Here is a 20706-nt window from a genome sequence, read left to right as displayed (position 1 = left end):
CAGACAGATCCACAGACAGATGACAGATGCTCTTTTGACTAACAAATGTGGTTGCTAGCGAGGGAGGAAAGAGATAGCCACGAGGTTCATCCCACAGGCTAACGAGTGGCATTCAGAAAAATAATGTGACACCAGACATCCAGGCTGAAATCCTGCTCCACTGTCCACTTTAAAATGATATTGTCTCACAGAAAACATGAAATAATTACCTAATTATAGATAGATGGTTAAAGGCGTGTTAGGACCAAGAAAACTGGAAAAACAAGAAAGTGAAAACTAAAATGAGTCAGTAAAAGAAAAAAGTGAAATTTTAATATTTAATCTATAGAACTGACTTGGAGGTATATACACAGGAAATTAACATTCAAATTAATGCATTATTGATTTATGTATTCAACAGTGCTTCAAATATCGTATTGGGGACATTTGTTGCTTTTGGGATGGCATACCTTCTTAACCCTCTGGAGTCTGTCTAGTCATTAGTAAATACACTGAACATGTTTTATTTATAGTGACATAATTTTATATATTTATAAATCATGTGAGACAAGCTGAGAAAACCAGCTGAATGTGCTGATGCGGGGCTTTCACGCAATATCTCATTCAGGTCTGCAGACCGTTAACATTTTCTTCTGATTTAGGAATTTGAATTATTGATATTTTCAGTGATTTACAGCATCATAGAGACTTATAATGAAAATGGCACAAAATTGAGCTGGGATAAAAATCACTTTAAATGTAAATTAACATCATAGATTTATTTCTTACATGTTTCTGTTTCTGTGTGTGTGTGTGTGTATAAATAGTGAAACGATATTTTGTGCAACCGTTCTGTGATAATAACATGATTATTATCACTACGCAGCTGCAAATTTGCTTATGTATCTCCGTGTTTTATTTCTTGTTTTGGTTCCTGGAAGCTTCACATTTTGATAAATTGACATAGTGATAAGTCAGACTTGAAGCTTGATAAGATGCATGTTGGGTAAGGATAGTTCAGAAATGAAGGTATAAAAAAGTGGGTAAGAACTAAAACAGATGAACCTGGATTCCAGAGGGTTAAAATTTATGGACGCACGAATTTGAAACTGAGTTGCATAAAGTCTTTAGTGTACTATAGCATGAATACCACATCATTTGGTTTTGCAAACAAAGCTTTTGAGCACCATCATATGCGCGCACACACACACACACACACACACACACACACACACACAGTGTAAGCATGCAGACACCCAGATGCACACAGAAACTCATCATCCACAGCAACCCCCCCCACAAAACTAAAACAAATCTGGAGACTCAGACATGTGTGTACTCACACTCGCTGTACTGTTGCAGCTGGGCAAACTCAGCTGGGCTCAGACATACCCAGCTCCCGTCTCCCATACTGCCTGAAGCCAGGGGCGGGGCTCTGTGCTCTGGGAGTGTGTCAGTCCACGAGTGCTGCTAAGGGGGGTTGATGGTTATCCTTCGGTCAAGTTGTGAAATAAAACTGAGGTGAAGAGGTTTTGGGATGTCATCTCTGCCTCTTTACAACGAGCACCTTGCAAACACCCCGGAGGTGTAGAGTTGAAATAACTGAGGCCACATGAGTAGAGAAAACTGGCTGGAGCTGATGCTGTTACACCCTGGATATTGCTGAGGTGCTCCAAATATTCAATTTGTCAAAATACAAAAACAAAAGGCTACAAAAATAAATGTATTTTAGTCTGTTAGTAGATATGGGAGCAGTTAAATGTGGTGCAGCTCCCAGAGTGGCAGTGAGGATGATGCCAGGTCAGTTGTATGTCCACAAAGGCGACTGTCTGTCACAGTAACTGACTTCTCCTCATGACTTGAAGATGACACGAGGTTTCTTAGCAGAACTGCAGCAAAAAATACCTTCGCTGACCTGGAGAGGAAGAGAGAGGAGCAAACACGAGGAGAGGAGGGGAGAGAAAACAGCAAAATATAAATGACAGTGATCAGCAACACGTCATCTGAACTGTGTATAAAATATAAATAATATAAAAAGCTTTACATCAGCAGCCATGACTGAATAATCTGTGACATCTTAAAGTTATTTAAGAGATAAAAAGGTGGGGGTGGTTGTGTAGGAAGAGGGAGGAGGGAGAGGAGAATTCAATATGACAGTGAAGTATGAGCATAAAGAGATTTACAGCAGAAATGGAGGTGAGGAGTGATGAAAAGTGATGAAGGGTGATGGAGCATGTGAAGACAGAGGAACAGGGAAAACCAGCTGAGGGAATCACTGCTTAGACTGCCATACAGGACACTGGCATTGTTGTTTAATGTTTGTAGCTCAGTCCAATATATTTATATTGTTATTCTCTCTTTGTGTCAAAACGCATTTCATTTCTACAGGTGACAGAAACTGAAACAACACATATCAGAGTAAGTGGAAACTACATTATAATATGTGAAATTTTAATTCTTTTGCTATCTTCAGTGTGGTGTGGGAGGGCAACTTATACAGTCTGAACAGTATATTGTGTTGAAGTTTAAGTTTAACTAAAGCTGTAAAATACATGTAGTGGAGTAGAAAGTACAATATTTCCCTCTGAAATGTAGTGGATAGGAAGAATAAAATAGCATATAATCGAAATACTCCAATCAAGTAAAAGTACCTCAAACAAATATCAACACATAGATTTTAATATTGTTAAATTACTCAACCAGGTAAAACTCCAGAATTCCTGAGTGAAAACAAAGGTGGTGTCTAGTATACAAGCTAATTATGAAAAAGGTAAAAAATTTACTAAACCACCACAGCCAAAAAGACTATTACACTGAAATAATAAACTCTAAATTGATGTTAAAACGTATCTCTACAACAAATAATCCTCCACTGTCTCACTGCCCATGAATTAGCACCAGTGAAATGACAAGCTAACATTGGAAATTAATGGGCGCGAAATCAGCTAGCTAGCATCAGTTAGCTAAACCGTAACTTAAGGCAAACCTTAGCTAGCTAACATAATTGTTTATCCGTAGATACCTGACACAGTTTAATTAAAAAAAAACTCTGCAGGTTAGCAGGTAACGTGTATTAAATAAGCTAGACAGTTAGCTACTGCTACTTACATTTATCAACAGTGTCTCAATTTGCTCGACACACGGGGCGGAGAGTTGAGGACCGGACCCTCTGATTGGGAATAAGAAGTGCTAGATGTTACGCTAACGTTAACTTTAAGAAATGGTACAGTCCACTTTAGGGGTGTCTGAAATCGTATCACACGACTCTTACAGACATGAATATGGGAAATATATTGTAATATTTACAATTACGGGTAAGAAGGCTATATGATATATAAAAATGTCAACCCCAAACTGTTGTTTTTACCTCTCTGGGGGGGGGGGGTCAAAGTCTTAATCAAGGGGGTAAGGCCCCTTCCACCCCCCACCTCCATAATTTGAACCCTGCCGGTAGACTCAAAGAGACCAGTGGGTTTTTTTACGTTACAATTTAGACATGCTGTAACCAAAAGGATTTACCTGAGACTAACCTGAAACAACACAATCGGTACATTTGTGTGTGGTGCTCAGTGAAACAGTGAAAAACAGCAAGAACAAGTGTCCAGGTGAAACAACAAGGGAGACAAATGTGAAGTGAAACCGAAGTGACACTGATACAACTATTTCTCAGCTGGGGATTTTCGGAGACCTTGGACAAATAAAACCAAAACTACTTATCATCAGTGCCGTTCAAAAACATTACTGTCACTGTGTCAGAGAGAAGGAGAACACGAACACGGGGATGTTAGGAGAGGGTGAATGAGTAAATAGCAGACGAGTTAGAGATGTTATTAATGTGCATAATAACAAGCATACAAATAAAATATTTGAGCATAGAATAGAAGAATACAGTTTTGTTATTATTTGCATGTAATAATTCCCCAAAAAAGATCTTATGTGCTTGCATTTGCTCAAAATGTCCCATCTTTTTTTTTTTTGTCATGAATTAATGGCAGTAGGTCTTTTTCAAGGCAGGTGTTTGGCACAGATGTTACTGACCACAGGATTAGTTATTGCTCTCCAGTTTGCTTTGTCAGTTGCTCTGGCTTCACTTAAATAAAATAGAGCCATGATCAATGATGCTTTTCTGTCTGTCTGTTGTTGTTGTTGTTGTTGTGGTTGTTGAGAAAGACGGATGGGACCAGCTAACATTGATATCCTGAAACTAGTTTTAGTCACTTCTGAAACTAACACGTCTTCATTGTAAAGATGTAAAAAAAAAACTAAAAACTAAAAAAAAACACCGAGGGATATGATCTATTTTGGCTCCGGTGAGAAACCTTTGCTCGTGCATCAGCGTAAACTGGAGATGAGGCTTTTGACTGATGCCAGAGAACACGAAGTTCTAAGAAAGAAAAGATGAAAGCATGGGTGACTAACTCCAATTCACCAAGGGAACAACAACAGCTTATTTTTAGAAACGGCTCTCTGCTGAAAGAAATACGGTCAAAAAACAGGTTTAATTTATTCCTTCACAGCTCAGATTAACATAAAAACATTGTGATTCCAGCTTTACATGAGACAGTTGGATTTGGTTATAACAAATGCACTTTTGTGAATATTTATAATGTTTGTGTCTTTGGACTTTTTGCCATAGATAAAAAATAATTCAAAAAAAGACACAGGTGGATCAAACACAGCTTATCTTTAATGCTGGAGGAGGAAACCAGCACAATAAGAAAAAGGTTGTTAACGCCATTTCATCCAAAGTTCAGTTTCATGATTTGACTGTGGCCAGGTTCAATGGAAACTGTTTGCACAGAACAGACGGTGAAACTGTATGGACAGGCCTACCAGACTGGCGTCACCAAAACATGGTTCCATAATGAAATGTCAAGCATGACAGGACATGTTATCTTGCAAACAGCTTGTTTATATCTCTTGTAGTTAACAAGGTTTTTTTTTTTTTTTGCATAAAATCACTAATATCTCTTAAAACTGTACAGGCTAGAGAAAATAAACTTTTAACAAGCTTATGGAAAGAGATCCAAAGCACTTCCACACAACGGCTCTCAGATGCCTCTCAGCGTTGTGATTATCCAATCAGCACTGCGTTAATTCTTATTTATTAGCTTTGTTTACTGATGCATCAATAGGACATGCATTAGGTCAAGCTGATAAAGACCTTCCAAATGAATGAATGGATGAATGAATTTGTTGCTTCAAATAAAAAAAGTGACATCTATTGCAAAGCCTATAAAAGATCCTAGAAGTGTTAGTTTTTAGTTTAACAGTGGTAGTCTCCAAATGCCCAGAGGAATAAATCAACTCTATGGCATAGAGGAAAACACTATGTCAGGCTTTGGCTACAGAGGCACTGCTTGTTCCTGCAGGAGATTCATGGGATTTGTTGACGGTAAGAAAAGTAAAGAACATCACAATCCTTTAACCCCCTATTGTCTCCCTTTACACCATCAACCCAGCTTGAAAAGTGAAGCAGATGTTTTACCCCTTCATATCCTCCGTGTCCCTCAGCCGGTGGCCTGTGCTAATGGGCTGCACGTGCACTGATGTTACTCACTCAAAGGGAACAAAGGGGAGATCTGTATGTACAGTACGTACTGCAAAGAGCATGACACAGAGAGAAGCACATGCCAATCAAGCGTACGGGGCCTCCCCTCCGAGCGGAGAGGGATTCTGTTTTGCTCATGAGGTTGCTCGGCAACTATGACGTCACTGGGGTAAAGCACCATGACAGAGATAGAGAGATGGAGGGAAAGAGACATCGCCACAGTAACTGTGAACAGATGCAGATACATTATAAGCATCGTTGCTCTGCATGTGTTTTGAGTTTGCCACCACAAACCATATGGATTTATGATCAGTTTTTTTAAATGAGCTATAACCGATATTTCCCAGTGACAGTGGATCAAACGACAGAGGCAGACGGAGGATTATCACCTGGATGTGCGGCTCTGCTGAGCTTTACAGATATTTACAGCGAGTTTCAGCTCATTATTTATCTGTCCAGGAAAATGTGTTTTTGTTCTTTCTCACTGAGCTCAAAGCAAATTATGTTTGCACACAACTGAACGAGGCGATGTAATTGTGAAGAGATAACATCTTCTATTAATGTGATGATGATGTTAATTTATATTTTACTAATGCTGAACATATCAGTAAAAATTTTCTCAGACAACATATTTGATTTCAGCCAAAATATTTAAAAAAATCAATAATATATATCAACAATATCCACGTTTAGTGACTCCAGCATTATTAGACTGTTTTATAGTTATGTTTAGACTCTCGCAGCACTTGGTTAAGGTTAGGAAAAGATCCTGGTCTGGTTTAAAACAGAAAAAAGTTCACAGTGACACAGTGTTCAGACAAATTGTGTTTACTTTTAAGGAAAAACACAATCTTACTCAAACCGTTACCAAAGTGCTTTTCGCTGCCTAAACCACAGACCGACTGTGAAGGGTCTCCGGTGTGAAAGTCGTGTGTTTCGTACCATCCACCTCAACCAATAATAATAAAGAAAGAAAAAGAAAAAGAATTGTAATTTCAGAGACACAGCTGTAAAAAGTCACGGTCTACTACCTGCTCAACAGCAAACAGCAGACTCATACAGTTAGAGAGCAGCTGGTGAACATAGTGGAGCATTTAGATATTTCCCTATGGAGCTGGTGGAAACCAAAACCAGAGCTAAAAGAGAAGGGACATTGTGCTGGCCAGAGACATACGACTGGTGGTGGTAATTCTCCAGTTGGGAGCCGTTAAACCACGGCAGAGGAAGAAGGTGCAATGAAATAAAGCAATTAAAAATTGACAGTCAAACCGGTGGAAAAAATGTAGAAAACCGGATGGAAATATTAAATTTGCGTTTAATTCTCAATGTTTAATTTGAAGAACATTTTAATCTCCTCATCATGTCACACGTATCAGATGTTTTCATCTCTTTAGTGAAAATGTACGTCATGATTTATTCACTAAGTCTGTTTCCTCACATTTACTTTAATCATCCCACCAACTTTTCCTCCTCAGCCGAGTGTGAAAACCCTTTAGTGATATTTCAAGTGTTGGCGTTTCCACTCAGGATTTTTTTATGTGCATATTTTAAAAAGTGTGGATAAAAACACACTTATACATGAGAGGGGTATCAATCTTTACACGCAGGATATTTCCCAAAATATCAAAGTATTCCTTCATGGTGTCTCTCCAGCTTTTAACTCATTCTCAATAATAAAGTGAGTGGAAATAGAGCCGAGACCAAAGGAACAGTCAGCTGCAGGAGGCTCCTTCGAATCTGCTGCCTCAGTGCTGCCGTTTTAACAAGTGCCAGTGATTCAGAGCCCCTCGGTGTTCAGAGGAAAGAGACGGAGAGAAAGAGAGGGGTTATTTACACCTCCGCAGCACATTATGTTCATTACAGCACTCCATCTGTTTCAGTGGCAACTTTGGAAACCCGATGCAATGTTTTATTTTTTTTCTTGTTGCAAAAAATGACAAGACATTGTAATGAAAAAGGGCAGTCAACTGATAAAACACTGGAATGATCAATGATGAGTGTCGGTGTGTCTTCTATTGTATTGTATTCTATTAGAAACATCTACTTGAAATCTAAACCCTGCAGGCAGTTAATGTGTCATTTGGGGTTAGTGATGCTTTTTACCTTTTGAGTGAGTTTGATTTGTTTTAAAATATATTATTAATGTCGTATTGAACTGATGCAACAACCTTCAGTGTCCAGTGGGTCGTGTGATTGTTCTGGATGTGGGTCACTTTCACCACGTAGCATCATAACCTAGCACTTTTGGCCACAGCAGACATCTGTTGTCAGAGCTACAGCTCTAATAACCCACTTTACATTACCTGCATAGTGGAGCATTTAGCAGCTAAAGAGAACAGAGCTAACAGACAGGGAATACTAGATTTAGATTATCCAGGCGGATAGCATGACTCCAAATGAATGATAATGTTGCCCCATAACTGCCGGATGTGTAAATAAGCAGCTGCTAACATGTTCACCGTATCAACCTACGGCAATGTTTTATTCACCTTTGCCCTTTAGTGGTCAAAAACCAGCTATTGTGGAAGAACAAAGTCGACAAAGTCACTCAGACCACAGTCAGAATTTACTCAAGTCAGTCGAAAACCACAAGACATCTATGTCAAGTAAAAATAAACAGGTTGTTTTAGCCACTGGAACAAGTGACGTAAGTTCCCGACAACGCCTCCAACCTGAACAATCACACACGCCCTTTGTTCTAACCCTCTGATAACACCCGTAGGAATGTCTCCTGAGACAGCGACCCTTGGTTGTCATGGTTACAATAATAAACACACGGACTGTACCGACAGCAGCGTATCTACTTTCGTCGCTGTGGTTACTATAGTAACGGTCATGGTTTGGTTAGGTTAAGGAAAAGTTAAAAAAAAATAAGTGCTTGCTCAACATCAGACGATCGTTGTTGTCATGGTTACAACAATAACAAGGTGATTAAGTGTGCTTGAATGGTCATGGTCCCTTCGCTCCTGTCATAATTACTATGGCCACTAGATGTCGCCTAGCAACAAAACGTAACTATGGGCCATAAAAACCTGCTGCACTGGCGACTTTTACAGGTGGACAGTCTCGATGTTCCACGTGACAAAAACTGTTGTTTTTCTGCTGAGGACAATCTCCGAAAAAAACACAGTCTGAAAATAAGAAATATATCGACAAAATTAAACTAAAACCATTCAGTCCAGTCCAGTCCAACGCAAGCGCTCCAGTCTGCACATTCACCACCCAGAGGTGTTCAGAGACATAAAGCACGCGGAGAGAGCAACACTGCCAAATTAGGATACTGATGATGATTACAGTGATAACACTGAAGAGGAGGGAAGGTAAACAGAAACACGAGCTCTGACATAATTAGTTCGCCGTGGAAGAAAAAAAAAAAAAAAAAAAATGGATGGCAGCCTGCAGGAGGACAAACGCAGAGGGCTGATCCAGAGTCAGTCAGAAGAGTCCATCTTAAAGTTGGCAGCACACTTCAGTATGCAGCTGGAAGCCAAATGCCATACAGGATGCCTCTAACTGACATTCCCCTGTAGAGAGTTGGGCAGGATGCTGTGGGCTAAGCAGGCCCTCTCTACAGGAAGAGTGTGTAGAAGCTCTGATAGCAGAAACGAAGCTCTCTCTCTCTCTCTCTCTCTCTCCACACACACTCACACTGTCTCTCCGGCAAAGAGTTTTAACTGTCTGCTGCAGGAAGCCATGGGACTGTGCGACCATATGATTAAATGGATACCGACAGCAGCTTTTCTGTGTCAAACATCAGTCATTTACAGCACCGAGATAATCTTCATGATCCAAGCACTTGCTAAATATAGACGTCACCGCTATAACTGGGTCGGTGGCTCATTGAACAACTCGGGAAACCGAAAATTCAAGCCCCAAAGAAAACAGGGAGGAGAGATCACTTTTCCATTCACTGTCCGTCTCTTGACTTTCTTTACTTTTAATTCTTCCCGTTGCTAACCTGCTCTCCATTTGGATTCTCCAGCTTTTGCCTTGGATCTGATCTTTTAAGCGTTTAATCAGACTGAGATAACCAACAAGCAGACGATGTGGTTCGGTGGCGACAACAGTAACGTTCCTATCATTGTCTTAGCACAGTGATCGGCTTTAATACCATATTATTATTATTATTATTATTATTAATAGGCCTGTTATTATGCTGCATGCCTGTTCACACATGCAGAATCCTGACCTTTGGATTACTGATCGTGTGGCTCCTGACTATAAAAGCACCGCAGACCTGCAGTAGCTCCTGCCTGCCTTGAGGTGGATTTGCATGTTCCCGTGACCCATGTGTGTGTGTGTGTGTGTGTGTGTGTGTGTGTGTGTGTGTGTGTGTGTGTGTGTGTGTGTGTGTGTGTGTGTGTGTGTGTGTGTGTGTGTGTGTGTGTGTGTGTGTGTGTGTGTTTGTTTTCAGCCACCATCATCACTGTGATGAGCTTTCTGTAAAATAAGTAAATCAAACAGCTCGAGTGTGTGGGCTGAGGTTTTCATTCTTTCACCCTTGAGACCGAAACAAGGCCAAGTCTTTAGTGAAGCACTTGAATCACTTCAATCACCCGAGTCCCGTGGCAGGTTTCCTCCACTTTGTTCAGGTAAATTAGCGCCTGTAATGAACCATTAGGCTCTTGGTAATGGTTCGGGACGCTTTAAGAAACGCTCACAGTACTTGAACAATAGTGAAAAGAGCTTTAAGTGATATGATTAACACAATCACAATGAGAGGAAACCATTCAGAGCAGACTGTTGAACGGCAAAGTAAACATCAGAGGTCTGTGTAATGTGACGTTTTCTATATAATAGGGGAAAAAAAGGAGAATTAGAAAAAAAGAACTCAATTCACCGGCCAATCAGATGCAAGTTAAACCTAAACCCCGCCCTCTCAACAACCCCAGGCCTGAATGAAAATATTCAGATTTTCTATTTTGTATTTTTCTATCTAACGTTCCAAAATGTTAATCATACACTGATCTGACAAACGAAAACTTTTAGATAATTTTAAATTAAATAGAAATATTGTGGTAATGTTCATACGTGTTTGTCACACCAAGTCACTACGTCAAAGACCCGTACCCACAAGGACATTTCAGATCTATGGGAAACACTGTGGTGTTAATAAGATGCAGACAAGTCTGCGAAACCCTGATCTGAAACAACCTTTTTATCAGATAATATCTTGTTACAGGCCGTTAAAACATGCAGCGACACACGTGCAGTGAGTGTCATGTCAGTAGGAGTAAAACATTAAGTCAGTAACGCACCGTTTCTTTGTTTTTACAACAGAACTGTTTGTGAAATCTCAGTTTGACTTTTAACAGTTTAGATTCTCGGTTCTCCTCCTGAGCGCCGTCCTCAGCGTTGTGTGAATAAAGAGCTCAAAGAGTCAGAGAGCCCTCAGACACTTGCTGTTCCCCCGGTGGGACAGCTCTGAGCTCTCATGGACTTAGTGAGTTGAAGTGTGTGACTGGAACTGGGCCAATCTTAAATAATTCTCTTCTCCGCAGGACTCACAACCCTGCTGAAAAACTCCTGTTAACACTTCTATTTTATTACATTATAGGACAAAGTACAACATTTTTGAACCCAATTCACTCCATCAGGAGCAGAGGAGTCGACTACTGTACAGTTGTTTTGGACTCAACATCTGGACAAGACAGATGTGTGAATGTTTTGCACTGTTGAATGATGCCCACCACAGACCCGGAGGATCTAGAGACTGAACGGCAGCATCAGCTGGTTCAGCCCCAGAATTACATCCGCTATTTATTTTTAACCTTAACCAAGTGTTTATTATTGTAACCATGACAACAAAGGTCAAATACTTGCTCTAACCTAAGCCATGAGCTTTCGTTGAACCTAACCAAGTGGATTTTTTTGTCACGGTCCATGTGCGGGGCGACAGAGAAGAGGACCCAAACACACACAGGCAGGCAGGGGCAGCGCAGTGATGTTAATGGACATGATGATGGTAAGACTTCCTACATGCAGAGAGGCGAGCACAGGGACAGGTAACTGGAAGAAAACAGGTCAAAGGATGGCAAGAGCGCAACATGAATGCGGCAAAGCGTGTAGGGAAATGAAGAGGAAGTGGACGGCGGAAGAAAGACGGTTCAGGAAAGTTTCATATAAATGACGCAGCCCGAGGACGTGAGAGCGTGGTGGACAGGGACAGAGGGGCAGACTGGGCAACATGAACAAGACCAGGGCAGGTATCGTCACAGCGGTTGTGTCTGAACGTCACCAAATGTCATATAAATCATCGGCTGTGATTTGTAATGTTGAGAAAAACGGTGGCAGCGTGCACAACTCCAAATCCTGAGTAGGATACTGCTCTGGGTGCACGGTAAAGGAGCCAGACAACCAACAGCTATAAGCCATCATCAGCATAGGAAACAGTGGTAAATCAGACAATATATATATATACATATATATATATATAAACAGCTGAGGTTAGAACACGATTGGTTGACGAGCTGCATCTGTGAACGAACCGCCGCCGTAGGGGGAGTGGCGAGACGTCAGCAGCTACAGAGCAATAAATAGCAAAATTAGACGTTCAAGAGCAAAACTCTTACGTAAACCAGCGGTATCTCACTGCCACACAATATATCAAGGCTTCAGAATAAAGGTCTGTTCACAGTGGGGATATACAGCACACGAAGGGTAAATCTGAGTCTCTGTGACTTTGCTTACAAGACTTGTCAGATACTCGAGAAAATAAGATGCATTATAAGAAGAAAAGGAGGTCGATTTGTAATGTTGTAAAGTTCTGCTGATGGAGGCTTTTCAAAGCTCACTCTAAATATCATGTATTATCTCTGTGATTTATTGTAGTTTTACTGTTTTTTATGCTTCTTTGCTGCAAAAGGGTTTAATTTTATTTTTCATCATGGAGTAATAAAACTTCTTACGGACAAATAAGTGTTGGTGGCTGTACACACCCTCTCCTGGGCCAGCGGAGGGAATTAGAGGAAATGGCTCGTCCAAATTAAGAGCTATTGCTCAGAGAGAATAATTTAGTCCCAAAACCAAACGCTCCTCAGACAGTGTTTGTTCCTGCTGAAGTGGATTCGGACTTTTTGATGTTTTACAGTTTCCCTCTGCATGAGGTTTTCAGTGGGGGGTGGGGGGTGGGTGCACAGGCCCAAGACAAAGTTCAAGACAAATTTAGAGGCTAATATTGTTTCAGAGAGTGAACTGCATGGGGGCATGTTTAACCTTAGGGGCTTGTAGCCTGAGCTTCATCTTTACCCATAAAAGGCCGGCTGCTGATCCCTTGTCAAGACTTGACAAGACACACACATACCGTACAGAAAATCTCTCTCTCTCACACACACACACACACTCACACACACACACACACACACACAACACACACACACACAACACACACACACACACACACACACACACAACACACACACACACACACACACACACACACACACACACACACACACACACACACACACACACACACACACACACACAAACAGACACGCTATCCCTGCTTCTTCTCCCGGTCTATCGTCACCTCTCAACCCCGTTATCACAACTCACTGTTTCCACTTGGTCCCTCTTTTTTTTGTTTGTTTTTATATTCGATCTTCTCTGCAATAGTTCTTTCCATCTCGAGAGAATGAATCATCTCAGTTTTCATCTCTGTTTTCGCAGCTTACAGCAGAATGATTAACGTCACATCTTTCTCGCCATCGTTAGTCATCTACTGAAGTTCTGCCACACAGTTATTTGCCTACAGCAGGTGTGCATTGTCAAGGTTATGCGAAGGGAGAAACAGAAGTGAAATGTGCGTGAATGAGCTGTGATCGGCGGTAACGCTGAGCAGAGCCTCTGCAGCCGGCGCTCGGACTATCTGAGAGCGCTGTGGATTGATCTGCGATTAGCTCTGCTGCAGGCGAGGCTCACATAGGGCCCTGGCTTTCTGTTCTCTAACCTACTGGGGGATGTAGCCTCACAAATACCAGGAGTATTTATGGAAGGCCTGGGTGTCATGGCAACTGGGGGATTGTGTCTAAAAACGCAGAGGGGGGATGAAAAGGCCAAGCTACACCACAACAACTGATTGCACTGTATTTAAAGGGAAATGCCAACCAATTAGAAAGAATAGATTCACATGCTCTTCCTCTGGCCTGAGTCGTGAATAGGAAGCGTGAATGTGTGTCAACAGGGTGAAAAGGTAAACAACCTCTTCCCAGAGACTTTTATTCTGAAGTGGCACAGTTTAAATTCTACTGGAGACACATAAGGAACTGCTGCCCTTGAGTGACATGTTAACCTTAAAAATCCACCTCCTGACATTTGGATAATAACATGTTCTTTCCACAAAAAGAAAAAAGAAAAACTATCTACTCTTTCTCCCTCAGAATCTATGAATATGCAAATGCTTACATTTCAAAAGTTTAATTGCTGGACACCGGACGTGTCCTACTTTTTTTAAATTCTCGGTGTCACTGCATCGCAGGTTTCAGTTTGCACGTCACACGCATGTGCACGTTGCGTGTTTGACCACGATTGTGGTCGTGCTGTCATATAATCATGAGAACAGACGTCTATTGTTAAACGCTGCACATGCATCATTCTGCGCGGTGAAGGTCAAACATCCAAGTAACAAGAAGCAAAACATATTTTTGAGTGACTTTAGCTTTAGGGGGGAAAAAATCCCTTTTCCACACTGCATCACATAAACAGTGTATTTTCTGTTTCTGTTGTTGTACCATTTAGATTTGATTAAATATCTTGTGGATTGCTGGCGCTGAATTTGGTCATGTTATGTTTTTGAGCAAAACAAGAGTAAATACATAAAATAAATATGTTGAAAGCAGCAACCGCCTTTATTTCTAGCACATTTCAGCTGCCATAGATGGTCTCTTAGTCATAAATGACAAGATATATAGTTTATCTGTCTCCAGTGAGTCATCTCCCACCAATCAGGCGACAATACGACAGGTAGCAAACTCCAAAACAGCTCAGTCATCCTGCTCTTGTTTTGTGCTTGTTACATTATCGGACAGTGTCTGAAATCCCCCTTTTTCTGAAGGTGGAACGAGACGGGGAGATGTCTCATATGATTTGACTTTCCAATACAGTCAATCAGACACTCCCACCCCCTCCACACGTGTTGGCAGACAGATCATGTGCAGAGATTTTGGAGACGAGATTTGAGTTTCTCGTCTTTGCTTGTGTCATTTATTGTGCACAGACGAGGGCAACATCAGGAAACTACAATTCTCTGTGTCAAGACCTAAAAGATATAGATAAAGTCTTGAGGAGAGAGCGGGGAGGAGGTGGGATGCAGCACACAGGAGGCCAAACAAGAAGGCTTCCTACTCGACCTTCGAATGATTTTAACTTTAAACATGGTTGAACGGTCATTGGACCTTTAATCGTCTCAAACAAACCGTGACCTAACAATTTGTGTCCCTGCTTCACAAGTGAATCTTTCCACTTCCACCACTGAAGGGCTTTTATTGTGAAACAGCTGCGGCCATGACAGTTCTTGCTAACTCCCAGGTGGGTCAAAAACTGCTTTACTTAAAGAAATAGGATTAAATAGGATTAAGGATTTTCTTCACTTTCATTATGATCCCATGAATACAGGACCAGAATTTCCTCAAAAACGGTTTTTATCTTGAAATTCAAGAGCTATTTGTAACATTTGCTATTGCTACATGGCTAACGTTAGCATTAACAGCTGTTTACTCACCAGTCTTGCCAAGAGCTCCAGCCACCGTTGCATTTACAAGAAAAGAGGTTGTGACACGTCCTCTGAGCAGCGCTACATCTACAGGGCAGACTGGACACTACAGTGACTCTGTATCGGAAAATGACAGGACGGAGCTAACTGGTTAGCATGCTAACTGCAGTAGAAGAAAAGAAGTTATGGAAATAGAAGCAAAACAAGAGGAGACTCCTCTTGGTTAGTAAAGGAATTAAGTTTGATGCAGAACTCGCAGCCCTTCTTCAACACTGGTAAGTGAACAGCTGTTAATGCTAACGTTAGCTATGTAGCAATAGCAAAACTCACAAATTGCTCCTTTAACGGCGAGCTCATGCTGCACTGGTGAAGGTCCAACCAATAAAGCCAGCACAAATGGTCTGACTCAGACTTAACAGTCCACTGAAGGCACATCATACAGTATAATGTCACTGCAGGCCTGTTATTATGAGCCAAACAACAGCACTGCAGTGAGCAGAATATATTCAGTCCGAGACTCCAGTCCAAAACCTACTGAATGACCTTTATTCATATAACATCTTGGCCCAAACTGAGCCTGCTGCTTTAAGATAGAGTTGCATTACGGGTTGTTTTCTGCCTAAAAGTTGCAAGGCCAGTGGATTTCAGTGAATTGAGTTCGTCAGCCCCGAGAGTTTTTTCCAGTAAACCCAGTTTAACCCACCAGAGCTTTCTGCTAGATCACGTCAGCGACATGTTTTACTGCCACAGAGTAAATCAATGTCCAACAAGGGGAAAGTGTCTCGTTAAGTCTTTACTGCAGGAATGAACGTCATGGAGTGAGTTAGAAAAACTGTATATTGTTAAGAAAATCAATGTTACAAGATACCGCGTCCTAAAATAAATAAAAACTGAAGATAAATAATAAAAGTCTTCCTCTTCCCATGGTTCGTACAGTGACTGCTGAGTGTGAGACAGTGACGCATGAGAAAAACAGAAGCTAGATAAATCATCATTCACTGGAACTCAGAGGTTAATGCTGATTCTGTTTTACATGGTAAAAATAGAATTAGGCCAGGAGGCAATAATTTGTCATGTTCCTTCTTAAGCACTTGATTTCAACGAAGAAAGTTAAGACCACTTTGCTGATTCAGATCATTTTGTACGTTTTCGTTACTTTTAAAAGCGGCTGTAATTTAGTTTCTACAAAGACGATGTGAGGAGGTGAAGGAGGTCGCTCGTAGTGATGAACCTCACCTGGATCTGCAGCTCCCCAGAGCTCTGCAGAGCTTTATAGTGAGTTTCAGCTCATTGTTTAGTGTCAGTACAACTTCACTGTTCTGGTTCAATCTTTGCTCGTAGTTGTTTTGTTTTTTTTCCCAGCTGCAGCTGTTTTCAGAGAAAACTGAAAATCCACTGTCCATGACCGGATCAGCAGCAAACAGCAGACAGACTCAGTCAGAGAGCAGCTGGTGAACACAGTGGAGCATTTAGCAGCTGATGAGCCAGAGATTTCCCTCAGGAGCTGGTGGAGACCAAACACAGAGCTAAAAGAGAGAGAGGGAACACTGGACTGAGAGTCATCAGGTGACTGTAAACATGACTGCAAATGAACTATTATGTCACTCTGAAACTATATCAGCTTAAAAGGTGATGATGCCTCCGTGTTGTTATTACAGGTTTAACTTAAACAAGCCTCTCACGTTCAGTTGATTTCAAATCATCCATCTGCAGTGAAGTTATCACCTCATCGTGTCCGTGGTTCTTTCAGCCTTTTGTTTTTTTATGTTGTTTTTTTTGGGGCATTCTGTGCGTTATTGTAATGGTTTTTACCCTGGTAAGAAAACACTGTGTATCACGGCTGAGCTGACAATCACACCTTCAGGTACCTGTGGGGGGAGCTGCGCCGCTAAAAGCTACTGATTCAGTCAGCGACAATAATGAGTCAGAGCGGTCGGTTCAGCTGGAGGACTCTGCGTTAAAGATTCATGTACAACACACCTCTATTATTTACTTTTACAGAGGTCTTTAAAATGTTAAATACGTCTAACCTTGTTTTGTGTAACTGTGTAAAAAATCTGGTGTTTCAAAAGGAGGGGGTGGTGATCTTATAATCAGGGTCATCGTCTATTCAGGCCACTACGGAAATTAAAGGAATCAATTTGAGTGGGTCTGTGCATGCTCTCGTCCTAATCACACAGATCCACGTTCAGACAGGCGAACGTTCACCTCTTAATCCATGTGATAAATTGCTGTCTGATGGCGAACGGATCATTATCAGGAGCCGTCTTCACAGACCGCCACTGGCCCTCCACCAGCTGGCCCCTCGCCGAGACTGTTAACATGATTTCAACATGACTAAGACAGTACGAATACACATGGCGCTGTCACAAAGACACACACACACACACACACACACACACACACACACACACACACACACACACACACACACACACACACACACACACACACACAGGTGCTTTCCCGGGGACTGACGACATGAGCTGCATGTCAGAGCTCTGCTAAATGATCCTCTTCCCTTCTCTCTCCATCCTCACACTCCGTCTTCCTCCTCCCTGTTCAGACTGTCTCTCTCTCATTTTCTCTGTTGATCCTCTCCTCTCCTGAGTCTCTCGGCGCCCCCCCCCCCCCCGTGCCGCGCTCTCGCAGACGAATCCCTAATGTTTTATCAGCGACCAAGAGGATGCTGTCAAGGAATAAATAACCATCGCATTTGGTGATTGCTTGATGAGATGTAATTAGGCGTGCCGACTGGAGATTAATCACGAGAAGTCAGCCGTCTCGTGCTGAAGCGCCGCTCTCAAGGAGGCAGCCTGGGATTAAAAGGGAGCGACATGAAGATGTGCAACATATACTCAGTAACCAATTCTGTTTAATTACAGATTTAATTATTAAAGTGACAGAATTATAGTTTAATAGTCGCCTCTCCTCCTCCTCAGTACAGGATAAAATTAATCTGAATTATAGATACACATTTTAGCTCAGCTGCTTGTTAATTTGATATATCCTGGTTGAGTCCATCACTGTGTCCTTGGCTTGAAACTCTCGGATAAAGGTCACCACATGAGTGAAACATCCCGTTAATTCTCTTTTTCAATGTGTCTCCAGATACCAGCTGATCTAACTCCAGTATTGATCTAATGCTGTGGTCAGTTGTTCTGTGTCCAGCTGGTTCTGGACGCATCATGAGTCTGAGACATTTGGCTTTTAATTCCACCTCCTCCCGAACACACACATGACATCCAGTCCTGTTCAAACCTCCTTAACTACAGGACAAGTTGTGATGCCATTTATGACAAAACCTCACAGAGAAGCCTCGCCAGCGTCGCTGGGTCAGAGGTAGTAAATTCAAACACTAAAAAACTTGAATAGAAGAAAGGTTATGACACATGAAGCGAAAATATAAATTGGGCCAGAAAAAGAAAAAGGAACTGTGCAAGAAACAAGGAGGGAAATGTGTCAAAACAAAAAATATTAAAGTGCTGAGAATGTCCTGAAAAAGGAAAAGGAATAGAGACAAGGCTGAAAGACAAACAAGAAAAGAAAAACATGATGATCGTCGACATGGAAGAGAAAGAGCGAGACAGAAATGGGAGAAGGGGGGACAGGAGGAGTAATCACAGAGAAAGTCTCCCCTACCTCTGGCCATTGCTGCTCCCACTATAGTCCATGTAACATCCCTGTTTAGTCGTTCAGTGAAGAGCCAGCCAGTCAAAACAGCCAGTCAGTCAGTGGAGTCGTGGCTGGTGTGGACCGGTGTCTGGTTCCCAGCAGCAGCAGCAGCAGCAGCAGCAGCAGCCGAGTCAGAGTCGTCCTCTCCACTCAAACAATCACTCGGCTACATGCAGCACGACAGCAGAGGCTCTGGAGCCTCGGCAGGGACAGCAGCAACATCCCTCCCATCCACCCTGAATTAATTAAGCTTTTTTCTCCCTCGGCTGCCCTCCCTCTCTCCCTCTCTCTCTCTGCTCTCTCTCTCTCTCCGTCTCTCTGATTCTCATGTGCGCATGGTTAACGCTCCCTCTCTCTCTCTCTCTCTCTCTCTCTCTGCTTCCCCCTGTGTTCAGTTTCCTCTCTCGCTCTCTTCCCTCTTTCTGACTCACTGATCAACAGCTGCAAACAGGTCGTCTTTTCCTTCTTCATTTCACCTTCTGCGTCTGTTTTTTTGTTGTTTTTTTTTTTGCTACAGTCAAAAACAAATCAACGAACAGGAAAAATAAATTAATATTCATCTTTATTTGTGAAGAGAATGCTTCAAACTTCAAAACTGTGACTGAGAATAGTTGTTTGCTTTTTTTCCCTCCAAAAATTTTACTTTTAAAAAGCGGCTGTCAAGACATAAAAATACATGAACGGGTGCTGCACAATTAAATAATAAGAAGAAGCATTTCAAACAAGTGCACCGTCCCCCGAAGAGGAACAGCAGCATCAGTCATTTCATCAAAATTCCCCCCAAAAAAAACAATTTACGTTCAAGTGACAAAGCCCTCTAGTGGCCGTAGGAATTACAACGGGAGCGAAGGTTTGCACGAGGTCGGGATGGACGGAGACTGCCGTTTCCAAAAGCGCAACGAAGATGTAAAGGTGGACTGGTGAGGAGATATTTGTGGCTTCGGGACGAGGGAACAGGAAGTGCTATAACGCTAACTCATTTCCGGGGTTTTACGACTCATTCCTGCAGCGCTCTGTAGTCGTCTTCACTCAAACCGAGATGTTTTCCCCGAAACCGAACCAAGTGCATGAACCCAACCAAACCTTAGCCATCACGTTATCACATCATCAAACTGATTTATTTCAGAGTATGGTTTCAGAAGGCCCAGATGAACTATATCTTTCTGCCGACAGGGCGTCATATCAGGCGCCATTTTTGGGGTAAACAACATTTTTATTTTCTGAGCGGAGAAGTAAGAGACGAGCTCCAAGTAATATATTTTTTCTTGCACCGAATGTCAAAATAAAATAATTCTTTATGATGTCAATCAGTGATGTACATGCTAGGAATAAAGAAATTATATCTGAGAAACGCTGGATATAATTCAAGCTCAGTTCCCAACATTTTTCATGCTGGACATTTTTCTAGAGGAATGTGTTTTCCATTGAGAAGAAGACCACAGAGAATAGTCTCAGAGTCCGACGCTGGAGCAGGTCCTGGCAGTGGCCACTAAAGGGTCCGGGTCTCAGTTTGCCCCGAGCATGCAAACACACACACACACACACACACACACACACACACACACACACACACACACACACACACACACACACACACACACACACACACACACACACACACACACATTTTTTTTTTTAGCTACAGCTGTAAAATCTACTGCAGTCCAATACAACTGTTCATTCGTATGTTATACATTTAGGGGGTTTTTAATATTCAGATTTAGTTGCCATTATTTGGCGATGTGTAAATTCATTTACATTTACATTTACACACAATTCAAATATATGT

At 41.7% G+C, this 20706-nt stretch overlaps 1 protein-coding gene across 3 annotated transcripts in view; it reads right to left on the bottom strand.

Annotated features, from left to right (window-relative positions):
• LOC130177290 (diacylglycerol kinase beta) overlaps positions 1-20180 on the bottom strand; it is a 104854-nt gene extending 84674 nt beyond the window's left edge. For 2 of the 3 annotated variants that reach the window (XM_056388883.1, XM_056388882.1), the window contains exons 1-2: positions 18885-20179; positions 1323-1894 (exon numbers count right to left, since the gene is read on the bottom strand). In XM_056388883.1, coding sequence (XP_056244858.1) covers positions 1323-1389 — 67 coding nt within the window. In that variant the 5' untranslated portion in view covers positions 1390-1894; positions 18885-20179. Of the gene's footprint in view, positions 1-1322; positions 1895-18884 lie in introns of all 3 variants that reach the window. The other variant, XM_056388881.1, reaches the window with a different exon arrangement.
• Positions 20181-20706: the final 526 nt, after the last annotated feature.

The sequence above is a fragment of the Seriola aureovittata genome, chromosome 11, assembly GCF_021018895.1.
Source record: "Seriola aureovittata isolate HTS-2021-v1 ecotype China chromosome 11, ASM2101889v1, whole genome shotgun sequence".
NCBI classification, from domain to species: Eukaryota; Metazoa; Chordata; class Actinopteri; order Carangiformes; family Carangidae; genus Seriola; species Seriola aureovittata.
Note: the sequence above shows the minus strand (reverse complement) of the source record. Positions and strands in the feature narration are given on the sequence as shown.